This window comes from Ambystoma mexicanum, chromosome 2p (genome assembly GCF_040938575.1).
Source record: "Ambystoma mexicanum isolate Mex_15411 chromosome 2p, UKY_AmexF1_1, whole genome shotgun sequence".
NCBI classification, from domain to species: domain Eukaryota; kingdom Metazoa; phylum Chordata; class Amphibia; order Caudata; family Ambystomatidae; genus Ambystoma; species Ambystoma mexicanum.
In genome coordinates, this window is record NC_090923.1 from 756159265 (window position 1) to 756184970 (window position 25706).

The 25706-nt window shown below is 47.8% G+C and overlaps 1 protein-coding gene across 1 annotated transcript in view; it reads left to right on the forward strand.

Moving 5' to 3' along the window:
• Positions 1-385: 385 nt before the first annotated feature.
• Positions 386-25706, forward strand: part of TGFB1 (transforming growth factor beta 1) — a 128790-nt gene continuing 103469 nt past the window's right edge. The window contains exon 1 of the mRNA XM_069644400.1: positions 386-1887. Within this exon, the coding sequence (XP_069500501.1) occupies positions 1554-1887 (334 nt within the window). The 5' untranslated portion in view covers positions 386-1553. The remainder of the gene's footprint in view (positions 1888-25706) is intronic.

The window sequence follows — 25706 nt, forward strand, 5'->3', positions numbered from 1 at the left end:
CTGGGAGGGAGACAGGGAACACAGTAAAGGTGGGGAAAGAAAGTGCACAAGCCACCCGGAAGAGAGAGGAGGGCAGGCACAGTGGGAATGGAGAGGGGGGGGGGTACAAAGAGATGGACAAGGAAAACGAAAGCACCAACTGTGAAGTGAAAGAAGATGCGGACCTGGGGGTGGGTGGGGTGGAGAGAAGGCGGAGAACTGGTGTAAGAGAAGGAACTGAGACAGAAATGGAGAGGGCGTGTGGACACGGATGCTGAGAGGGGAGGAGAGGCGAGCTGGCAGCGACAGAACACAGGGGGGGTGGGAGGGGGTGGGCTTCCTGCACCGTCCGGCGCCCCGGCCCCTGCTCTCTCTCTCTCTCTCTCTCTCTCTCACATGCAGCTTTATAGTAGCCCGCAGTGCCTGCGGTGCGGTCTGCAGCATTTCACACGTTGCCCCCTCACTTCCTGGGTGGAGCTCAGCCCGCGGAGCGGAGAGGAGGGGCGGGAGGCGAGGAGCAGCTTAAACCGTGCAGCAGGCTCTGTGCGGGCAGCAGTGGAAAGGTGCGTGTAGCGGCAGGCAGGACAGGCGCCCAGGGCTCTGCAAATTACAGCTTTCTCCGCGAGTCCCCCAGGCGGGAGGTAGGCAGGCGCCTCTAACGTCCGTCGGCCGCATTCACCCAACGCCCTCCCTACCCTCTCTTCGCCAACCATCGCTAGACCCCGCTGGGGTGTGGACTGTGAACGGATAAGAAGTTGTGCCCCGCCGGTCTCTACAATCCCCAAAGAACGTGCACGGTGAGAGTTAGACACCACTGGCCACGGTCAAACCCCGCGCAGAGTAACACCCGCCCCGGGCGCAGGGCTGGCACCTGGAGTTCAGCTCTGAAAGATAGCGGCCATTGAAGGTGGGCTCGGGCCTGGGGGCAAGTGGCTAGAGACCGCGCACGTGCCGCCCTGCCCATGGTAAACACTAGGGACGTTTCCCCCTGGCCTTTATGCACTCGCTGCACAAGCCCCCGCCAAAGGTCTATTACTTGAAAGAGGTAGGGAGAGAAGGTAGTGCTTCTCCCGCCGCCGGAGCCCTAGGCGCTAAGCTTGCTGGGTTAGACCATAAGCTTTGTGGTCTCCGTTCATTGGGCTGCAGGTGCTGACCCCGTTAGGGCCCTGGTGTATAGGTGACACACTGATCGTGGCCCTGCTGGTGTGAGATCATCACTCTGAGAAGACGAGCGTGCTAGTCCGTCGTAGGCAGTGAGAGTGATGGGTATGGTTAGTTGAGTGGAGGCGTTGAGAGTGTGGCCCTTGCATCCCCAGTCTTGCTTTATCAGTCGTTGGGGTTGCGTGTGATGGGTAGAGATAGTCGGTTGTAGGAATTGCGGTGGTTGGGCTTCTACCGTCAGTCTCGCTGCGATTGGATCTTGTGTCTTTGACGGTCAGTTGTAGACCGCGGGCTGCTTGGGCTTCTAGCGCCTCCTGGAGACAGAACGCTCGTTGGCCCTATATTGTCCGTTATAGACGTCTCGGTTGAGGGAACTCTTGCCCAGCGCTGAATCAGGTCCACCCGGAGTCGCCATGGAGATCCCCCGGGCGCTGCTGTTGCTCCTCCCGCTCTTCCTGCACTGCCTCTCGGTGGCCCTGGCGCTCTCCACCTGCCGGACACTGGACATGGAGATGGTGAAGCGCAAGCGCATCGAGGCCATCCGCGGCCAGATCCTCAGCAAGCTGAAGCTGGACAAACCCCCCGAAGTGGAGGGCGACGTGCCCCCGGTGCCGGAGGAGATCATGGTGCTCTACAACAGCACCCTGGAACTGATCCAGGAGACCCACCAGCCAGAAACCTACGAGACACCAGAGGACGAGTACTTTGCCAAAGAAGTGAAGAAGTTCAACATGATGGAAGAGAAAGGTGAGGCTCTTTGTATGTACATGTACAGTTCTTATATACGCCACTGTTCCACATAATAGCACATGGAGATTCGAGCCACAGAGAGGGCTTGAGTTGCCTAATATCACACATTGTGGTCAAGGGGAGAAGCTGGGTCTAGAGCACAGATGCCGCAGTGTCACACTGCACAACTTATCCACTAGAGAATTGCCTCCCCAGTACTCCCTTAATCTGTGCCATGACCACCTTCAGTATCTTTAAGGCACCTTGAAGCCAATTGTTTAGCATGGCGTGCTATAACCAGGCCCAGCATTTATCCGGGCTTGTGCGGCCCCATTTCAATATGATGTTTAGGGCCCCCCTTGCGTACAGTCTGAGACACTGGGTGGGGGGGTTTAGGGGGGTGCTTAAATAATAATGGATACGTAGCAATGCAGAGAGTTTGTTTATAGTAGGAGATTATCATGGGGCAGGCAGCCAGTTTGGAACTGAAACACTAAAGGGCCACTGAAAAACACTAATTACCCTTTGATGTCGAGGTGCTAATGTAGACAAACCGAGAGTAAAAGGCTTCGTGGGTATTACAATGCTGCTGGGTCCTGGGCACCAGCAAATGCAGCCCGTAATGCGCACGCTTCAAGGCACCCTTTTAAAGTCTTGACTTATGGGGACAGCAGCCAGCAAAGGCAGCCTTTAACACGAAAACACACATTTTTAATGTCATCAATTAAATAAATATGTTGCTGTGTGGTAAGACTGTCAATGTGGGGGCTACTGTTGGGGGTCTCCCCTGATGCGTGGGGCCCATTTCAACTGAAAATGGTGAAAGGCCCTGACACCGACCTGGGCTATAACAGCATTGTCACTCACTCGCAAATGCCCATCTGCCTGGCAAAAGATTCCCGTGTCCGAGGCGAATGCTGTTCCGAAAAGAAGGGCCAAACGTCCAGTAGTAAGCACCCAGGGCCTATTTTTGTTTTAACCCCAAAACAACCCGCCTACCTGCCGCCTCCCCTCCTATAGTGGCAGCCTCTCATTTGGAAACTAAAAATAAGTACTGAACTTTTGTAGAGGAAGGAGTAGTACAGAACACGGGCACATTACACGTAGTGCGGTAAGGGTTTACCGGTACCGGTAAGGGCACCGGTACCGGTAAACCCTTACCGCCCTACTACGAGGTCCCTTTGCGGGTTGGTACTTTAACGCTGCAGGCGTTAAAAACCAACCCGCAAAGGGACCAGGGTGCTAATTACGGTACCGCAATTTGCGGCACCGTAATTAGCGCCTTCCCCATTCCCATAGAGCCCTATGGGGCAAAAATTGGGAAGGGCAATGGGGGAAGGGGGAATTACCGCCCCGCCAACCTTGGAATAGGGCGGTAATTCCCCTTTCCTCCAAGGCGGTGCCGGTATTGGTGCTAATAGCACCTTGGTCCACCGCCTACCGTGTAATGAGGCCCAAATACTGGTGACCATTTGAAGGAGAGCAGTGAGAGCTGAACATACTCCCTCCCAGTGGGAAAGGGGTTAGGTGGGAGGGGGGCAGCGGGAGGGGCCGCTTATGGGTTGAAGGGCAACAAAAAAAACGTAAAACGCCTGTGCAAGATTGTCACCGAAAACTGATAGTATTAGAGAGTAGAGTGGAAATAGCCAGCATAGCCCTCCTTTCTAAAAATAAAGAGATGACTTTTGAACATGAACATTGGTGCTGATTGCGAGGTGTCTTTGTTGAGCCATCTTTGTTGAGCAAGGACGCTGCGCATAGCATGGTAGCAAGGCGCATACACAGTGGGGCAAGGGTCATAATTCCACAATTTATTACACCCAGGGAAGCAGAGCTGGCACCGTGACCTTCAGCGGCACACATTCCCAGGGCTCTTTGGGCCTTGAAGCTCAACAATATTTGAATACGGTGGCAGGAATCATGCTGGCAGAACAGCGCTCACTGCATTCTTAAGTGTTGCTGGCCCGGGCCGCACTAAGAATGCCTATGCATGTGTCTCAGCTGTTAAGTGGGCAGGCAATCAAGCAAGCAGCGCCGATGCCGGGCTGCACTGCATTGCAACGCAGCTTTGTGATCTTGGGCATACTGTATGTGTTCTGAACTTTGTGTGTTCTTTATCAACGCATGACTGTAGCCTTGTAAAACAGGGGGAGTGGTTATTGCAGGATAATGACTCGCCCCCAATTTTGACTCGGGCATAAGTGTTTGGAGGGTCATTATCCCAGACGATGACCACTCCTCCTGAGGTCTATAAGGTTATTAGTACACGGTGGATAAAATAAAGGATTTGGGGTCGCGATGGTGAAGTCCAAAATGTTAGTTTAATAGTGGGTAAAACACATACAACTTGTTAAATGAAATGTGGTTCATTTTTTGATATTCAAATGCTTAAGTTGTCTTTATATGATTGGTATTTTAATTGTAAACTTTGAACTGGAATTGTTTTAGCAGGCGCTTGCATTAGGTGCAAAGTTAACAGGGTTTCCTTAAAAAAAGTGAAAGCCTTGTTCCATGTTTCCGTTTTCACTTTGTGTTGTGTTTGGTTTGCATTGTCGGGTTGAGAAATCTTGCTGGGAAATTGCATTGCTGTTTTTCGAATGCAGAAAGATGCTTTCTGTTGATTTCCTGGTTGCTTCGGAAGTCACAATGTCAGGAATGCCACCAATGGCAGCAGTAATTGCATTCTGCACATTCTGAATGGCTGAGAGGGGGGTCAATAACGATTTCCGTGTCCTAATAGAGATTTTCAATATATCATTAATTCATGTTTAGTTATATATCACACTGCAATATCAACCAATCAATAAAACCAATCGCTTTGAAATCAACCGTCGACCCTGCCTCCCCACCACGCTCTTCTCCCAAGTTGTTTGAAGGCACTGATTGGTTGTTTTGGGCCCTAGCAATATTGCTGGGAACGTGGCCTTCGTGCATGACCCTGGTAAAGGGGGACAAGCCGCGCAAGGCTGGCTCGCACATAGGCAGAGGAGCCCATTATACCGCCAACGAGAACCCCCAAACGCCTTTTTCATTGAAGGGGGGGTCTATTAGCATCATGGCGTCCTGTGAATAAAGGCATCTCTTTGTGGTGCGCTTCTGGAGTCAGGCACACGCGCCACAGTCGCAGCACATGCAGTACTTTCCTAGGTCAGGCTAATGAGGCCTACTGCAGATTTTATTTTCAAACTGCGCCATGTGCGCGCTTCCTTCCTGCTCGTGACTGACGTGACCTACGCACCGTTTCATTACAGCCATACTTGTGGCGCTTTTATTATGGGTGTCGCGCCCTGCACCACATCGCAAGGAATTGTGTAACTCATGAAATATTTACACAGGGAGATAGACTATAGGGGTATCATTTTGAGGCAGGCCACTAGTTGCTGGACTATGGCCCTGAGAAGACGTGTTTTGCAGATCAGCCTAGGCCGGTAATCGGGGGAGGCGGCTGGAAATTACCTTTCTTTTAAGGGCACGCGCTCTGGTGCTGCACACGGTGGGTGTGGCGGGCTCATGCGAATTCAACGTAACATGCGGCCCGTTTTCATCTGTTGGTACAGATGACTAATCCAAACATATGGCTTTCATCCAAGTCGCTTTCGGGGATGCGTTTTCTGTCTAATTATTATTGAAGGCATGACTATAAGCCACACCTAAAATATTTTATTTGCCTCTAGGCGCCGTACATCTTAGAGGGCTGGGTTGAGGTGGTACAAGAAGCAGGCACTATGAGATGGGTCCTAAGAGCGGCTAGAGACAGAGGTGTTCGAAATGTTTAAAGGAAGATCACATCAGATTTTGAGGTACTGGTGAGGAAAACGTCGAAAAAACGAAAGATTGGCGTTTTCGGGAGCTGTTAGGCATCCAGCCAAGCGCCAGGACTGCCCTCTCAGAAAACCGGGCTGGAAGGGAGGGCAGGGCATCAGTACCTGCCACGGCTGTTCCTCTCACCTGCCCTCACTGCTCAGGAATCCTAAACTAGAACTTGTCTTTCCAATCCAGCCATTGAAAGGAGCCGCATGTTACGGCGCGTGATTTACTGTCCATCTCCTTGACGCACTGCCAAGTTTTGGACTCATTGGTTTCTCTCATTTAAACATGACCAATACAGATATTCAACGTGCCCAGGGAGCCTGATAGGGTGGGCCGGGCCTGCTAATAGTCAGAATTGGGAAGCTGCCATGTTAGCATCGATGACCCCTAGCAGACTGGTTCCTGTTGCCGCATAACTTCTGGCATGCGGCAGAGAGAGGCTAAGGACATGGGTCGGTAATGGTGCATACTGGTGCATGATGCCAGTGAAGGATTCTAGGCGAGTGGGCAGGTGGCTATGGTCATATGACCAAAAACCTAAACATTATAGCAACATAATATTAGGGTGCCTGCTGTGTATGCCGTGTATCACACAATGCATGGACACAAGACCGATGCCACATGGATCGGAAGACACCCACCCCAATCACCCATGCCGTTGTGCCAAGGTGTGTTTCACCACTCCATTACACATCAGGCACTTCGCCGCACACTTTCAAAGTTCCCCGCCGCCACGCGCACTTGAAAAGTGGGCAGTGACTCACTCGGGTGGAGCCCGCTCTCAGTTTGCGCGCCACTCATTCCATCCACGAATCTCCCCACGGGACCATTGTTTCTACCTCCCGCGGCTCAGCGCTGCGCTTGCCTCAAGTGACAGCACTTGACCCCTTGTCATAACACTCAGCGGTGTCACGTGTGGGTGGGGGGAGGCAGCCAGGAGAGAGAAGGGAATGCAGGGGGAGGGGATACAGGGATGGGACTTGCTTGTCGCGATGCATACCAAAGTGAAAAGAAATTCGGTCATGCCCAAAATAAGACGGCCATCCCCGCGGACATACTAAAGGACACGCCCGGATGCTCTGTGCAGAAACCCAGCCCCTAGCTAGACTCTACAGGAAAGTCTCAGGGGCCCCTATGAATAAAAGCAACCCTGCCCACACTGCACAGGAAGGGCCCAGGGGCTCCAATGGTGACCCCTCTGTCCTCCCCCTCCCCCCACACACTGTAATAGAAAGGACCAAAGAACCTTACGCCACTTTCTACAGGCAAGACCTATGGACCTCTGGAAAAAAAAAACAAAAAAAAAAAACGGCCACGCTCTACAGCAAGGGGCAGGAGGGCCCTATGAAAACAAAACAAAACAAAAAAAAATAGCGCGCAGCCACACTGTACAGGAACGTCTGGGCCCCTATGAAGAAATCAGCCACATTGTACGGGGAGGGCCCTGTGTGGGGGCTTGGAGGGGCTAGAAAAAGCAACCACTGGAAGGAAAGGCCAGGGGGCCATATGAGGAAATCCACTCACAGCCACACTCTACAGGAAAGTCTGGGCCCCTATGAAGAAATCAGCCACATTGTACGGGGAGGACTCCCCCGAGGGGACGGGGGGCTAGAATAGGCAACCACTGCAAGGGAAGGCCTGGGGCCCCTATAAACAAACCCACCCACAGCTACACTCTACAGGGAAGTCTGGGCCCCTATGAAGAAATCAGCCACATCGTACAGGAAAGGCTCAGGGACCGTAAATATGATATAAACCCGATTCCCACTAGGAAAGCCCTCTACACCATTCACTCTTGAGCACTAGGCACGAAGGCTCGTCACGGCTCTGGGGCAGTTTTGAAATCCAACAATGTAGGCAGGGGTGGACTGGGAACCAAAAGATGCTCTGGGGATCATTTTCAAAGTTGACCCATATTACACATTTTCAGCAAGCCACACCCTTTTCCAATGAGAACACGCAGAAATAAATTAGGTTAGTCCACAAAAGAGGGCCGGGGTGCAGAGGCCTACGGGGAAATCACCAGAGTTCCCTGTAGGTCAGTCCACCCCAGCCTGTAGGACTCTCCGCAAATTGAAAATTCTGCTGTCTCTTGATAGTATATGTTATTAATACCCAGCTCTATGAGGCCAGAACCCTCCAATCCCCTCATGGCTACTTCTGAAGTCATGGAGTACATAGGGGCTGTTCAGTGCACAGTGCTGTGCTGTGTCCCGCGCTCCCTTGGAATGTATAATGGGGGGGAGGGGGTACACAATGACGAAATCTTCATAACTGCCTTTTTTTTCGGGGTCATTTTCGTATGGAAGCCCCTTAGTGCTGAAGCGGGGGCTTTTGTGGAAATAGCCTTCTCCAGAATCTCTATTAAATTGGCAGGAGGTTATCCTTAATCATATAGAAGCGCCATTTGTGAGTCAAACTGTCTCCTGGATCTTTAATTTGCGTTATCTTTTCAAAGCTCAATGGAAACCATACCATTGATTTCGTTAGGCAGCGCGGCCACACGCCTAGCGAGAAAAACGTCAACATTTGACGCATTATCCCGCTGAGTCATCATCTTACTGCTCGGAGAGGCCCTGGACACGTTGAGCAGGAATCCCAGTAATATTAACAGCACCTGGTGGCGTGGCAGCCTGCCAATTCAGACACCATCCACTAATAACGAATATCACGTTTTATGTAGCGCCTTGGATCGAATGCGCCCGGTATCTTAGCGCTGCAACCATGTGGGTCGATATTTTTATTGCTGTTTAATTTAAGGACCGTAGACGAATGAGTCGCCTGTGCCGGGATTTGAACCTGCGACTGCCTGCTGCATACAGACCTTTGCATCGAACTCAGCTGTCATAGCAGCCACTTTCTTTCCTGTACCCCGAGACATTAAGCTTGCCTCATGAGAAGTCAGCCGGCAGCTTGTTGTGACGTCTGCACCCTAAAGTTTTGCCAATTCTATGGGGCATGCTGGCAAGTATGGACCACGCTGTAGAAACGTTTAAAATAATAATACGTTTAGAATTTGTAATACATGTGAATTGTGGCTTAGAATCACCGTTGATTCGTTAAAGACATCCCACGTTCCCTTCTGCCTTGATGTTCGAGTCAGCGCTCTCTTGCCATGGCTGCAAGGGGGCTGTGTGGTAGCTTAAGGGGAATGTGTGTTTTTTTAACTGCACGGTGCATGTTCCCATTTTCGGTCTACTAGCCTGTTCATTGAGGTTGCAGGGCAGAGAGACGTCATATGCCGGCCTTCCCTGCCCCTCACTCCCTTGGATAGATTAGAGGCAAGCCGAGTCAGCACATGTGTATGCATACGATGCAGGCAGGGGCGTGTGGTGGCTGCTGGATTAGCCACACCCTCCTGGACTCTGCTTTTGCTGACTGTACCTCAGATAGTCTACTTGGTCTCCAGCTTTACTGTGCCTTCAGCATCTCTATCTCTCCCAGGTCTTTCTTCAGCTTCCCTTTACTGATCTCCTTCAAGCATTCGTTGCCATGGCATTTTCCTACGCACCCGCTCCCCGTTTTCATTCCTCGCACCTTCTTCGGGTCAAAGCACTTCGAAGGGCAGGATTCAAAGCGCTGGGATGTGATTGTTTGCAGAGGTCTGTGTTCACGATGCAAGTGAAAGGTTTGGATTCTGACAGCCTTTGGTCCTTCAGAGACTGATAAAACTGGCTGCTATCGAATTGGTGTCAGGGCCCAAGTGGAGGGTGCACGCGGGTGGATGGTGTCCCCCCACCTTTTTAGGAGTCCCCCACTTTTTTCAGAGGGCACATTGATATGCTTATTTCTGGCCACGCCACATTCAATTGGTATATCAATGAGTACCCCCACTAGGACTTGACCGTGGTCATAGTAACAATTATTTACGTTATTTTGTGATCAAAAGAGCATCGTTCTTCCCTGTAAATAAATAAAGTTACCTCTGTCACTCATCTCGATTAAATGGCTGATATGCCCTGAGTGTTCCCCAAATAGACACGGGCACTTCGTCATCGGTAGTTTCAGGGGGCACACAATAAATAAGGCACTTCCTCTTCTGGACCACACACACTCCCTAAAATATCGATTTCCCAATATTGAAGTGTGATTAGTCCAGAAGGCCGCAGAGCCTTTGGTTCAACACTGGCCAGTGGAGTAACTTTGCTGAAAATGTTGGGGGGGACATGACATCTGAAGAAAAGGCGCCCCAGCCAAATGAATGAGGACACAATGGTGTGCCATGAAAGTTGGGGGAACAAACTCCCCCGTCCCCCCTAAAATTACGCCCATGACACTGGCTATAGGGGTGCAGGTGCTCATCTTCTGAGTTTCAGCTCTACGATGCTTCAAATATAATGTCCCTCTGAATATCAACCGGTGTACACTATTTTGTCGTTATCCGTGTGTATTTGGTTGAACCTCACAAAAGGTGAGTCTAAGCGCTTAACACGTTGTGATCCATGATAGAGGAGAAGGAGGATAGAGAGCAAATGAGGGGTGAGGACGGGAAGGAATTAGATAGAATTTGGGAGAGAGAAGGACGTCTTGAAGGGTTGCAGTAAGGACATATGGTGGGAGCAGTCCTTGATTAGAGTTAGGAGGAGCCATCGTCAATTAAAGATGGGCCGTCTCCACCCGGAAATCTAGAAACGATCTTTTTAGTGTATGCTATTAAGCGGTACTTAAGTGCAAGCTATAGCCTAGCTATAGCTAAGGAGGTGCATGGGAGGTTTGGCGGGACACTCATTGGCTACCCCTGCCCATGTTAATCCCTAGGGCCATTCTCACCCACTACTTGCCCATGGCCGCCCATAACTCATCCTTTTGGGATCTCTTTGAGGTGGTTCTTTCAAGCAGTGTCATCAAACCTTGTGCTGTATAGGGCCTTCCAGTGTTATTTCTAAGCAGTCTTCTCAGAGTGAATGGTTCAACCGCAGCTGTAAATGCACTACTGTTATAATAAAAACAAGTCTTAACCAAGTGTTCCTTCAGCCACTTGATTTATAAGCCATATGGATGTCCTTTCATCTGTTGCTTGCACTTAAGGCCTGTGGAAAAACAAAAAAAAACCAATAATTGGCAACATCAACAGTTTTGGCTTGCATATATATGGGTGTTAGCAAGGCATTTTCCAGGCGCTGCTAGCATATGCCCAGGTAATCACACCATCTTCTAGCTGCTGTCATCGTATAGCCAGTAACATCAATATGACGGTGCCAGTCCAATGCCCATCCCATGCCTCCACAAAAGCCAATATTGGCTTTGTCAGTGCTTGTTTCATATATGTTTTTCGGCCTTCTGAAAATGGACTCGGTTCAAAGGATTTTGAAATCAGGTGGTGCCTCTTCCTTAGTCCAGAGTTTTCGGGCATACAACGTGTCCCGTATTTCAAGACTACTTTTCATTAGTTCTTAGACTTGGTCGTGCCCTTGGATCTGAGTGGCGGAGTAGGTGTACTTCTATTTACTGATTGTTTTGGGGGGTAATGTGGAAGCAGTTATGGACAGCATCCATCTCCTAGACTCCCTCAATCTCCTACCGCATCAGAAACCAGGGGACAACAAGCATATATGCCATTGAAATGTCTGTGAACCCGGAAGTAAGGGCGAGATTGTGTAGAGCAACTGGAACAAGTCAATATAAAACGAGGTGTCTATATAACACGTTACATCTTAAAGTACTATACCAACATGTGCTATCATTACCGATTATACAGCTGCTCGTTTAATCGATCTTTGACAGAGGAGAGGCTCACTGGGATTTGACCCTGTGATCTTCAAGTTACACACAAATGTCTGCAGCGCTTGCATTAGTACACTGAGCTATCTTATGGGAACATCAGAATTTTGCATAACTATACACAACATAGTCAATATCTTTTCTCATTATAGGCAATACACAGGCATTTGTGGATATGTGCTTGTCGCTTGCTAGGAAGCCTGGCCATACTTGGGGCAGAAGATGAAAGAGATGAGTGAGTGAAAGACAAATGCATGGCACGAATCACCAGGCCAGCACACATATGTTGTATACCAGATAGAAAACTTGCCTGCATGTCATTTGTGCACCAGCACATCAACTTTTAGGTCTCTGTCAACAGCTCGTTGTGTGTGTGCATGGGCGTAATTTTAGGGGCGGGTGCAGGGTTGTTTGTCCCCCCAACTTTCATGGCAAACCATTTTGTCCCCATTAATTTGGCTGGGGCACCTTTTCTTCGGATGCCATGCCCCCCCCCAACATTTTCAGCAAAGTTACTCCACTGTGTGTGTGCATTATACATTAATCTAAGTTCTATTTATTCACACACGCAAACATTGCAATTAGTAATCTATAAAATGGTTTCTACTCCGTCCTTGTCATGTATATTTTGTAGGCCTGTATTTATGAAGCAGAAACACAATCACCAGCAGAACAAATAAAAACATTCCAATGGCTAATTCTAAACACCAACACACATCAATACAAATCAATAAAAACAGTTCAAGACCTTAAAAAGGCAGTTCCCAGATGCAATCGGAATCAACAGGTATCTCTGCCTAGGCATTACTTCCTGTGTGACCTTGGTGCTATGCTGCACTTCCTGGGCGTGCTCGGCTCAGAGAGCTAATGAGAGGCCTAGAGCTCGCAACGCAAGGACAACAGTGATCTTTGCAGTTCACCCAAACTTTTTTCTTGTGGGAAATAGGGTCGATGTTCATGCTTCGGATACTGTAAGTACTTATGAGACACATCTAATCATCCCAAGTGTGAGTCAGCTGATGCTTTTTGTTCATTTCTGCTCAGGTATTTTGCCGCGCCTTTTCCACAAAATGGCCGCGGCCTGTGGGGATTGTTTTGGCACGAGACACACTATGATTTTGCAGTAGGTTAACGTCTGGCTTTTCTGAGATTTAAATTGTTTTTTTGCTTTAGTCTTGAACACGTGTACACAGCCATGTTCAGCATCCCGCTTTTTTAAGCCGTTGCAAAATCTTTTCCTTTTGGGTGCAAAGATGGGGAAGGTCAGGGAAAGTGGTTTTCTTTTTTTTACCTGCCTTCATTAGATGCATTCTGGAGGTAAACAGACTGCATGAGTGATGACCAAATAACATTACAGTGGTAATCCAGTTGTATATAGAGTCCTAAAAATGTGGGAGCAGGATGACAAGAGTTATAGAAATGTGTCAGGGACATATGGACACATTGAAGTGAATGTCAGAGGAGGACACATGTGTGTGTGTTGGTCGTGGGGAAAGTTGCACGCAGTTGCGTCAAGGGTGTGTGGTCAACGTTCACACACTCTGAAGTGCCTTATGCTAGTTTCTACAGCCTTCAATTCATTTTATTTAAAACTGTTACCTATAGTGCACCCCTTCCTCACCCAGGTATCAAGGTGCTGTTTAGGGTATCAGTGAACACAACAATACACGAGAAATAAAAACGAAAAGATAGAGCCGCACGCTGAAAATATGGAAAACAGAAGCAATAGACATTTAAAGTAAAAAGGCAATAAAAAACAAATTCAGAGATAAAACAATTGACCTCATTCTGACTCTGGGCCCAATGCACACTTCAAATGGTGGGAGTTTCCGGAAGGGAGCTCTCTAAACCGAGCAGGCACAGGAAGTGCAGCATAACACTAAGGTCCCACAGGAAGTACTGCCTAGGCAGAGATACCTGTTGACTCCGATTGCATCTGGGAACTGAGGATCTTAAAACCAACCAGGAGTGAATGTCCCAGTTGAGACAAAGGGAGCCAAAGGAATTGAGGAATCTAGAACCAGAAAAATTCTCAGCTGCTGGAACGCTGCATCCTCCCATTCAAGGAGCTTGGGTGTGTTAGGGCATTGGATGGGCAGGTGATGCAGCAAAGGCGATCAGTGGCCTCGATAGGAAGGGTTGTGCAGTGAGGCCCAAGAAGATGGAGGTGTTCTACACAAATGTGCACCCTCAAACAATCATTCACCTGGACGTTGTTAAAAGATGACACTTTTAGACCTGTCTGGGTGTCCTCTGTAGATTGGTGGATGGAGTGGCCCTTGCTTGACACCAGCTCTCCCATCAGGTCCATGTAGATATTAAAAAACATGGGTCAAACCCTGGGGGAAAGCGGAAAGCACGGGAAGGGAGACTGCCCGGAGCATCCCATCTTGCTGAGCTGACTTATGATGGAGAAATGATGTCACCTCCTCCAAGGCATGAGCTCAGATGAAAACAAGAGTCCCATTGGATGGTATCAAAGGCTCTGGGGAGATGCTGGAGGGCAATGAAACCGCCGCACCCTCACCCAAAGCCACCACATCAAGCCAAGCAGCCCCTGAGCGGCACCGACGTCCGACTCCAGATTGGTAGATGCAGAGCTTGCATCATGGACTGAGCTGCACATATATTTTGTTTTGCCCCTCTATTGATTTTGCACTGACTGGAGCCTGGTTTAGATGCTAGATGCCACACCTTCACACCATCTGCACTGACTGTGGCCTGAATTGGGATGGGTGAACCTCTGCCGAAAGTGAAGCTTGCATTGTTGGACAGCTGCAGGTTTTTGCAATTTGTGTAGCCTCATGCACACTGTATTCCTCTCGTATATCACCTGTGGCACGTTTATTCTGCATTAGTTTATTCTGCATTAGTTTATTCTGAATTGGTTTATTCTTCATTGGTTTATTCTGCATTAGTTGTTCTGCATTGGTTTATTCTGCATTAGTTTATTCTGCATTGGTTTATTTTGCATTCGTTTATTCTGCATTAGTTTATTCTGAATTGGTTAATTCTGCATTGGTTAATTCTGCATTGGTTTATTCTGCATTAGTTTATTTTGCAATGGTTTATTCTGCATTAGTTGTTCTGCATTGGTTTACTCTGCATTAGTTTACTCTGCATTAGTTTATTCTGCATTGGTTTATTTTGCATTGGTTTATTCTGCATTGGTTTATTCTGCATTGGTTTATTCTGCGTTGATTTATCCTGCATTAGTTTATTCTGCATTGGTTCATTCTGCATCGGTTTATTTTGCATTCGTTTATTCTGCATTGGTTTATTCTGCATTAGTTTATTCTGTATTAGTTTATTCTGCATTGGTTTATTCTGCGTTGATTTATCCTGCATTAGTTTATTCTGCATTGGTTCATTCTGCATTGGTTTATTCTGCATTGGTTTATCCTGCATTTGTTTAATCTGCATTGCTTACGCATGTTGGATCTGGTGGGTTGAGGGCAGGGGAGAGGTGTTCTGCTTTGGAGAGTTGAGTTGCAACGTATCTTTTACAAATTGCTTTGTTTACACAGCCTTCCTATAAAGACCTTTTAAAAGTCACAGATCACCCATTGGGATGAACGTGGTGAACCATGCCTGGCCCACATTATACATAGCCCGAGCACACCTCAAGACCCTCATGCACCCAGACTTTGCATACTTATTTTGCAATAAAGAAAGCTCCACTCTTCTATCTCCCGCTCGCACACTTTCTCATGCTCGGCACCATAGTTCACTTAAAAACTTAAACAGACTAAGGTCCTGCTGTTGCTGGGCGGGACTCAATGCAACTTAACTCAGGCAATCTTTACGCACTGAAGACCGGTGCAGTACAAAAACCCAATGAGTAGTATCTTAGTAGCTCTTATCTGCTAGTGATAAGGGCTTCTTCTGCTGCGGACTGGTCTGGCAGTCAGGGCTGTCAGAAGATGTGGTGAGGCCCGGGGCAAAACATTTGTTGAGGCCCCCTAACAATTTTTTGCACTCGGCCAGCGGCGGCACCTCCACAAACAGGAGACTCGAGAAATCTACCCTTGAGTTTGTGTGCAGGATCACAAATATGGTTTATTACTACAACTCCAAATCAACTAAAACAAAGTTAGATTTCTCTATCGAAGAAAGGTTTATGCCAGACTAACTTTTGTATCATATGCAAAAATATATATAGGATGGCATGAGCTCTCCACTGCGCCATCCCTAACTCTCTATTGGTCAGTCACTTTTCCAACCAAAGAGTTGAGGGCAGATCTCTTTCCTCGGCTGGGGCCTCCCTCTGTAAACAGCCTCCCTGCCTCTCTGAAACTTGAGCAGAACCATCTCCATTTCCGGAAGCAACTCAAGACATGTCTCTTTGCTTCTGCCTTCTCTCTTCCTCCCCCTTGATGATCACCTGCCTGATCCATGCACTGGTCACCTGGTCGAGCTCTGAATTCGGGCCCAGGTCCTGTTGCAATCACGCACTGCCTCTTGGCTCCCCTGCACTTGTGGTCTATCTGTAACCCCACAGTCCCCTCTCTCGCACTTATTCTCCACCCGTTGGCTGCACTTATGAGTACCCACACTTGCCACCCATTGGCTGCACTCTTGTTTCTCCTTTGTTCCTGCACTTCTGCATTCTACTCTATACTCGGCACTTCTCCCCTCCCTCCTTCCCTGCTCTTGCGTGATCTGAATTACACAAGGTCTAGTAAGATCTGTGTTTTGTACTAGTCTTTTGTTTCCCCATCCTTGTCTTGTCGCACCTAGAAACACTTGTGTACAAGCACGTTATAAATGCAATATCATATCATTAAGAAGCACCCTGCACATGTGTGCGCATTAAAACACACATCATACACAGTCACAAATGATGTACAGTGGAGGCTGGTACATTTCTGAATTTAAGAGGCTTAAATGTTTGTGCCAATTAGGCAGGATCAACAGAGCACAGTGAGGGAGCCCAAACCAAACAAGGGTTGCTTGAGGGAGGTTCTCACTCCCAAGAAAATGTTTGAAACATTGGGTTAAAAGTATGCATTTTACAGCACTTTCTTTGCAAAATTGGGTAGAAATCCATACAGTTTGCAATTGGTTTTGTATGGAGCACATGGAAAATCACAATAGTTGCAATTCACAAACTGTGCATAGGAACATTTTCCAATGCATTTCATGCCGCCTTTCCACGCGAGATATGCTAGTATAAAAATATATTCATGCTGGTTGTCCTAATTATGTCCATGCAGGCTACATCAATATATGCCATTATTACCATGTACAGACTCCCAACTAGTGAAAATGCCATGCCATATAAAGTATATCCAGGCTGACTGTGTACCATAAGTGTTATTACCTGCTAGATTGCCCTACATTCAATGTGGGCCAATTTAGCCAAGTAGTATGTTTGCTTTAACCTTGATGCATAGTCCTGTGAATCAAGGGCAAACCAAAAAGAGCACTGGCAATGCTAACAGTTTGGACATTCGTGTAGGCATGGGAAAGGCACTTCTGTATTGGTATTAGATGGCCATTGATAGTGCTGGTGCAAAATGGTTTGAGTACCTGAGCAGCTGAAAGCAGTGTCTGGCAAATGCCTAATACTTAAACACAAGCCAACACTGTTGTCTTTGCCAATGCTTGTTTCAACAGAACTTCAGTGAAAGACACGCAGGGTCTTTTTAAATCGAGTGGCCAAAGGCAGTACTGATTAAGACATTTTTATTACACCATGTTCCGTGTTTACAACTCCAATGAAGTCATGAACTCTGAGAAGACTCCTTTGAGGAAACACTTGCAGACACATTGTGGGCAAAGTTTGATGGTAAGGCGTGTTTAAAGCTAGCTCAAAGCGTTCCAGTGAGGAGGTGTTTTGGGTGGGGAAAGCAGGAACTGGGTGAGAATTGCCATAGGGATTAGCATTGCCATGAGAAGAAGGGAAGTGGTGACATGAGACATCTCATTCTCACAGCAGTCTGTCCTTAAGTGTCACGTTTCAGAAATGACGGCAAGAGGTAGCTGCTTGTAACATTGAAGCTTCACCAGAATAGTCTCATTGGAATGTAGAACGATGTTAGGTGTCCCCACACAAGGAAGTTTGCCCCTCCCTCACAGCCTCTGATGTTAGCGCCTCTCCCAACATTTTAAGTGTTAGCTCCCCCTCCCCCCTGACATTTTAGCCTAGGTGCACCTCTGATGCCATGAACCCACCCCTTAATGAAGTGGCCCCCAGAGCGGCTAAATTTAGGGGTGGGACTGAACACACACTCTCATAAAACACTTCCACCCATGCATTCATCCACCAGTTATACAACTCCATACATACATACATACATACATGCATACATAAAATCAAACACAGCATTGACACAAAAAAACACCAACATGCACGCATGCATTCATACAAACACATATACATACTAATTTAATTTAAATACACATATATACACTTTTAATTTAAAATAAAAAACACTTACCTTACCTCCATGCACTCCGACACGTGGACATGCTGAATGACAGGAGAGGAGTCCTCTCCTGTCATTCAGCATGTCCACGTTGTCAGCTGAATAACGGGAGGTAGCAGAGCTCACTTCTGAGCCCTGCTGTCTCCCATTATTTTGCTGCTTGTTGCGGAGCCAAACGGCTTTGCAACAAACAGCAAAATCATTTCAGGGTCAGAGAGGAGACAGCACAGTCCCCTGTGTGAATAATGGACACGGGTGGACTGTGCTGCCTTCTCCTTAGGAGAGGGGGCTGCGAATCCCCCCGCAAGTGCGAGGTCCGGGGCAGTTTGCCGCCCCTGTGACCCCCTCGTGACGGCCCTGCTGGCAGTGTGTTACTGCCAGTGGTCGAAGTGTACGAAAAGAAGTAGTGGAACTATGTTCCCTACTGGCCTGCACCGCTCCCCATAGACACCATCGCCGCGCCCCCTCCCATGCACAATAAAACCCCCAAAACACATGTGCCCGCTTTTTAAGGAAACGTCCGGTGAGGTGCACTGAAAGTGCAAGTTTCAACATCTTCCTAGACTTTTATTTTAAAACGAAACCGTTCTGGAACGGTTTCTTTTTAAAATAAAATTATAGGAACAGTAAAACTTAATTAAAAGTAGTAGAGGAGCACCTCTCCCAACCGCTCCCGCCCACTTCGACCAGTGGTTACTACATGGTTCTGGGTACTGCGTGGCTCTGGGTACTGCATTTCTCTGGGTACTGCATGGCTCTTGGTACTGCATGGCTCTTTGTACTGCATGGCTCCGGGTACTGCATGGTGCGGACCCGGGGATCGAACATGTATGGCTCCGTGTCGTCTTGCTTCCAAGGCAATAACGTTGCCCCTGGGCTATCCTCCTGAGACTACTGCATGGCTCTGGGTACTGCATGGCTCTTGGTGCCGCATGGCTCTTGGTACCGCATTTCTCTTGGTACCGTATTTCTCTGGGTACCACATGGCTCTGGTACTGCATGGCTCTGGGTACTGCATGGCTCTGGGTACTGCATGGCTCTTGGTACTGCATGGCTCTTGGTGCCGCATGGCTCTGGGTACCGCATGGCTCTGGGTACCGCATGGCTCTGGGTACCGCATGGCTCTGGGTACTGCATGGCTCTTGGTACTGCATTTCTCTGGGTACTGCATGGCTCTTGGTACTGCATGGCTCTGGGTACTGCATGGCTCTGGGTACTGCATGGCTCTTGGTACTGCATTTCTCTGGGTACTGCATGGCTCTTGGTACTACATGGCTTTGGGCTCCAGCACACTCAGGTAAATGAGAAAGAGTGAGGTTTAATCTGTGTTCTAGGATAGAGGCGAGCATCATGTGCAATGGAGTACAACATGTCATGGCCAGTTGTATATTCAAAGCAGAATGGGTGCAAAGCAGTGGCCGAAGTGTATGAAAAGAAGTAGTGGAACTATGTTCCTTACTGGCCTGCCCACGCTCCCCTCAAACCCCATCACCACGCACAATACAAACCCCCAATCACATGCGCCTGCTGTTTAAGGAAACGTCCAGTACTCTGCACTGAGAGTACACGTTTCAACTTCTTCCTACACTTTGATTTTAAAACGAAACCATTCAGGAACGGTTTCTTTTTTAAATAAAAGTATAGGAAGAGTAAACCTTAATTAAACAATGAAAGAAGAGCACCGCTCCCAACCGCTCCCGCCCACTTCGATCGCTGGTGCAAAGAGAGAGTAGACAAACATGCTAGAATACTTGAATTTACTGATTAATCCAAACTTTCATTAAGCGTCTAGAGTGATGCATTCTGGGTCATTTCATAGTAGGGAGAATCCTGCTACGTGTGGCAGCTGCACATCCTCAGCAGTGAGCACCGCTTGCATAATGTGGCAGGAGTCATGGCTGGGCTGTAATCGTGGAACACGCCCAGAATGGCCGAATCCCATGACGGAATGAACTCATTTTGAACTGGGCGAAGGAAGGCTGTTTCATCAAAAAGGAAACCATCTTTGCCAAAAGCTTCTCGCGCTTTATTGCTGAGCCGGAGGGAGGTCCCGGTTGTGGATGAGAGCTGCTGGCTAACCCTCTGCAGCCTCGCCAACCTGCCGTCAGAAAATGGAGGCCAGAGTTTGTAAAATGACATAGCATCAAGCTTTAGGATATTAGGACTGTGAAGAGCAGACAGGGGGTGTTGCTAGGTCTGGAAAAGATAAGGGGCTATGCTAATATCGGGACTGTCGTGACTCGGGGCTAGCTAGCCTTTGGTTGTAGCCCCTGAGCTTCTATCCGGGGCTAAAACCAAAATACCCGGGGCTAAAGCCCACCAGGGTCCCCTAGCAATGCCCCTGGGGGCAGGCAAAGGCTCTGTCAATGTTTGTACACATCTGAGTGACATGTGACAGCATCCTCCCTCTGCTGTAGAAGGTTGGACGCCACCCTTTCACTCTTCACACCCGATCAGTTGTGTCAAGCTTCTCCTGATGTATGGGCACCTTTCCTGGTGTAAGGCTGGGGTCAGGGCATTTTTCCAAAAGGAAATTGCTCAGTGACTAGTGCTATTATGCACACGGGCAATGAAGAAGGGGGCAGGGGTAAATCATGTAAGGAGCCCTTAAACCAATAAGGCTTGGGTCGACACTGGCACACAAAGAGAAAACTAGGAACAGTCTTTCTCTTACTAGACCCCATCTTCCTGGAACCCAATCCATTTGGTCCTGTAGTTCAGGAATGCTCTTCAGGGGGATACCTAGGGGTCCATTAGGGCCTGTTACTCCTGAGTATAGGATGGGATATCCAAGTTCATATATCCCGTAACCCAGGGCTCAAGTCGAGGGACCACATGAGTGGATGGTGTCCACCTACTTTTTTGAGAGGGTGAACACCGTCCCCCTGTGTCTTTAACGCATTTAAAAAATAAAGAATAACACCTGGGTGCTGCCGGCTTTGAAACCCTGTCCTCACGCCTCTGGAATGAGACACTGCAAGACCACAGCAATGGATGGAAGTAAAGCTGCCAACTGTCCCATAGTGACATCTTTCTACGTGGACATGTTTTGTCACAGCTTCTCAGATTGAAATGGTGCGTACATTTTATAGGCAGCAAGGTAATATGAAAATCTCTTCCTTTTGGCAAATGTTTTTTTCGTTGTGTGTGAAATGTGCTTATTTCATGTTTACGTACCATGACATCACTTCCAAATGCTCACCAGAGATCGCCCACTTTTAATTTATTTTTTATTTTTAGGAATTGAGCCCTGCTGTAACCTCTCCTTCCACCGACCTCCGTGAACCACAAGTTACTTGTCCTGCACCCCGTTGCTTCCTAGCTAGGTTTGCGCATTATAAACTCAAATATAAACACTAAGGTGGCAACACATTCTAAGAACATAGCTGGTTCCGTGCTGTTCTTTTTGGTCTGCCCATCACCCTTTTTGCAAGACTAAACTCTCCCGCTTTCATTGGCGGGGCAACGTTACTGCTAGTGTGCTGCACTTTTAGTTGGGCCGCTATCTATTTTTCAGTTATGTCTCAAGGTTGCACTTGGGTCACCCCAGTTCACTTTTAGTTGTATTATCCCCTCTAAAACCCCTTTTAGTTTAGTCTCTCTCTCTCTCTTTCTCTCTCTCACTGTAACTTTGATCTGAATCATTTATTTTTAATTTACAATTGCTCGGTCACTTTTAGGCAGCTAACACTTCTTCACTTTTCACTGGACTTCCACTCTCTCACGTTTGGATGGATGATGGTACATAGTTATGTCTCATACTCTCACATGTCGATGGATCAAGCTATCTCACTTGTGTATTGGGTCTCACTTTCTCACTTTTGATGGATCAAGCTATCCCACTTGTATTTTGGGTCTCACTTTCTCACTTTTGATGGATCAAGCTATCCCACTTGTGTATTGGGTCTCACTTTCTCACTTTTGATGGATCAAGCTATCCCACTTGTATTTTGGGTCTCACTTTTGATGGATAAAGCTATCCCACTTGTGTATTGGGTCTCACTTTCTCACTTTTGATGGATCAAGCTATCCCACTTGTATTTTGGGTCTCACTTTCTCTCTTTTGATGGATCAAGCTATCCCACTTGTATTTTGGATCTCACTTTCTCACTTTTGATGGATCAAGCTATCCCACTTGTGTATTGGGTCTCACTTTCTCACTTTTGATGGATCAAGCTATCCCACTTGTATTTTGGGTCTCACTTTCTCACTTTTGATGGATGAAGCTATCCCACTTGTATTTTGGGTCTCACTTTCTCTATTTTGATGGATCAAGCTATCCCACTTGTAGTTGGCCTTCACTCTCTGACTTTGAGATGAATCAAGCTCGCTCACATATAGACGGGTCTCACTCTCTCTTTATTAAATGGATCAAGCTACCTCACTTATAAGTTGTGTGATACTCTCACACCTGATAATGCTTCATCACGCTAACATGGTTCTCAACCTTTCTGATTTAGATGAAACAAGCTATCCCACTTATGGTTGCATCGTACGCTCTCAATTTTAGATGGATCAAGCTCTATGTTTGGTCCTTTCATCTCTTTCAGTTAAATCTCAATCAGTTTTTCAGTTAGCAAAAGAGCATCTGTGAGTCCCTCTACCGGCACAAACACAGCCCATTGATGTGTTCTTGGGCGGATGGTCCCCGGGAGAGTCTCAACTGCGCTTTAGCTCACTGCGCTTTTCACAGAGGAGACATTTCCATTTGCCTATTAGTCTTTGTCCCACCCAAAGATAGTCCAGCACCGAAATGCTAGGCAAATTGCCTCTGAACAAGCGTAATCGGGCTAGTCGGGCCTCATGATATATGTTATTGTTCCCAACTATAGATAGCTCACTTCCTCATATCGAAATGTTGTCAAAGTCATTCCTGTTGTATAACATGTACATTACAGAGTTGTTAAACATTCTTCGGAAAACAATAAAACGTTTTACACTAAAAAGCATAATATATGTGTAAAATGTTCCCAGAAAAACAAGATTTTATACATAAGAAATGCTTATGAGGTTTATCTGAAAATGTGGCTATGGCTGTCCCAGATACGTCATTGACTACCTTCTGTGTTAAGTCTATTATGGCCTTACTCCTTATATATTAAAACATTATCTGTCGGCGTATTAGTGAGGAAAAACAAAATCCCCAGCACTTTCCCTCGTCTGCTTTACCCTCCTCCTTGCTTCATCCACAGGTGATTTCTTCGATGCAGCAGCAAGTAATGGCTTTAAGGTACAACCTTACACCTCTCTGACCCTTCACCTGTGAGCTTAAGCGAGCATCTTGCTGAGATGGCCCGGTTCCCGCCTCCCTGGTATACAAGCGCATGCGAGGAAGCGAGGCTGAACGTGCCTCCCGAGGTCCTCCAATGCTCGCAGGAGGAGGGCCTCGCGATGGATCCTGGATGGCACCTTTGAGGGTCTGTGCCTGTTGTCTGGGAACCTACGGGCATGTTAAAAGGTGCCTGGAAAGGAAGGAAGGGTAGGGTTCATGTTTGAAGGGAAGACTCAGTTTCTCCCCTTTCCCTCTGGGTTTACATTCAGTGTCTGCTTTACCTTTGGGGGGATGGTAGGACTGGCACAGAACCCCGAAAGCTCAGTGATCCTTTGAATTGACAGGAATGTTTGTTATAGTCATAAAGTGTTAGATCAGAGCATTAAACATGGCATCTACTCTACATTTAAAGTGGTGGGGATTGGCACGGGTGCTTGCTAGGGGAATTGGGGGGGGGGCGATTATTTTCTTTAATGAGGAATGTTCATCAGGCTTCGAAATGGCAGACCATTATGGGCCTAATTCACAGAAGCATTTTATAATAGCAAAACCCCATTGAAAAACGTTCTGTGAATTTGGCCCTATGTATTTGCACTATGAATGGCAATGCGACCCATGGAGTCAGACCGGTGCCCCTTCGTCTTCAGATGCCATCTACACAGGCCGGTCCCATGGGCTCCGTCCAGCCGATGCTGCTTTATTTACGTACAAAAAAACAAGATAAAAATGTCTCCAGGCAGTTTTTACCTAACCTGCAAATTATACCAGTCCAGGGTGTAATTACTCAATAAACGGTCTCCAGCTGTGACGCTGGCGTGGTAATCCATCTGGATATGTTTAGGAGCCGGATGCACACAATAGTGTTTCGCTGGAGGGTCGAATGTACCACACTAGTCCCATACAATGGGCCGAAATATCCAGGGCAACCAGTGGATGGTAGGGGCATCGGTGCATGAATTTGAGTTTAAAAAAACATGTTTATTAAGGTGTACTTTTGATTACCTTTTTATTTCAACATGTGATACATGGGCCTCATTACGAGTGCGGCGGTAAGGGGTTAACGGCGCCGGTTAGGATGCTGGTGCCGTTAACCCCTTACCACCGCATTACGAGGTCCCTTAGCGGGAGCCGCTAAAGGACCAGGGAGCTGGTAGCTCCCTCCCCATTCCCATTGAGCCCTATGCGGGCTCAAATGGGAATGGGGATGTGTATTTTGAGTGAGGAATTACTGGGTCCTCCAAGGTTGGAATGGTCCGGTAATTCCTCATTCAAAGAACCCGGACCCGGTCCCGAGTTTGGAGGCAGCCATGGCACTAATAGCACCATGGCTACCTCCAAACTCGTAATGAGGCCCCTAGACTTTTAATGACATTACCACTTTGATTTATGTGTACTGTTCATTTGCATTATGCGACGCACATTGTTTTTGAATAGAAGGAAAACTGCCTGGCATAATGCAAAGACAGAAACTGTACCACAGACCCTTCACCCACTTGCCGTGACAGACTTAGTGATTGGCTGACTTTAGGCCAGGCAAATACTTCTTAAACTCATGTGACTTGGAGGGCCATAAATAATGTCCTGGAGGGTCGCCTTTGGCTCACGGGAAGTACGTTATGCACCACTGCAACAGTGGTATACAAAGGCAATACATTTCGCTGTTGCTTCACGGGTGAGGACTTGACTTATTGCAGTGCTACTGTAAACCATTACTGTGTTCTGGTGCTGCAGAACTGCGTCAGTATCCATTCCTGCAGCCATACGTCATGGTCGCCCAGTCTTGCAACACTCAGCACTCAGGGTGTCGTAGCCCTTTAGCACATGATCAGCAATCACTCTCTCAGCCTGGCTCAGGAAAATGTCTCCTAGTCTGTAGTGAGGAGTCACAAAGCCAGTACTACCTGTCACCAAATCCCTGAGAGATGTGTCGCTTCGCACGGCCCTCCATGTGCTAGCACTCACCCGCTGACACACATGGGGACGCCTCTGTTGCGTGATTACCGACCATACTCTTCGATTTACTAAAACGGAAAACTGATACTTGGGGCCTCATTAGGACCCAGGCGGTAAGGGGTTTACGGCGGCGTAAACAGCGCCGACCCTTACCGCCTGATTCCGAGGTCCCTTAGCGCCATGGAGGTTTTAACACCTGCTTTTAGCAGGTGTTAAAATCCATGGCGCTAAGGGACCTTGTTGTTAATTACGCCACCGTAATTTACGGTGGCGTAATTAACGCCTTCCCCACTCCCATTATGCCCTATGGGGCAAAAATGGGAATGGGAATGGGGAAGGGTAAATGGGTTAATGGGGACTTACCGCCCCACTCACCTCGGAATGGGACGGTAAGTCCGCCAACCACCATGGCGTAAACCTAGTTTACGCCATGGTGGTAAAGGTACGACCCAGGCGGTAACTTACCGCCTGGGTCGTAATGAGGCCCTTGATCTGGTTCTACGTTGTTTTGCCGAAGTATATGTGGTAATATACTTCCACAAAAATCACTTGGAATTGTTTTAATTTTTTTTTTTTACTGGGCGGTTCGTTCCCCTCTTCCTCTCATGCTCCCCTGCCCCCCACTACCACCCCTAGGACTATCACTACCA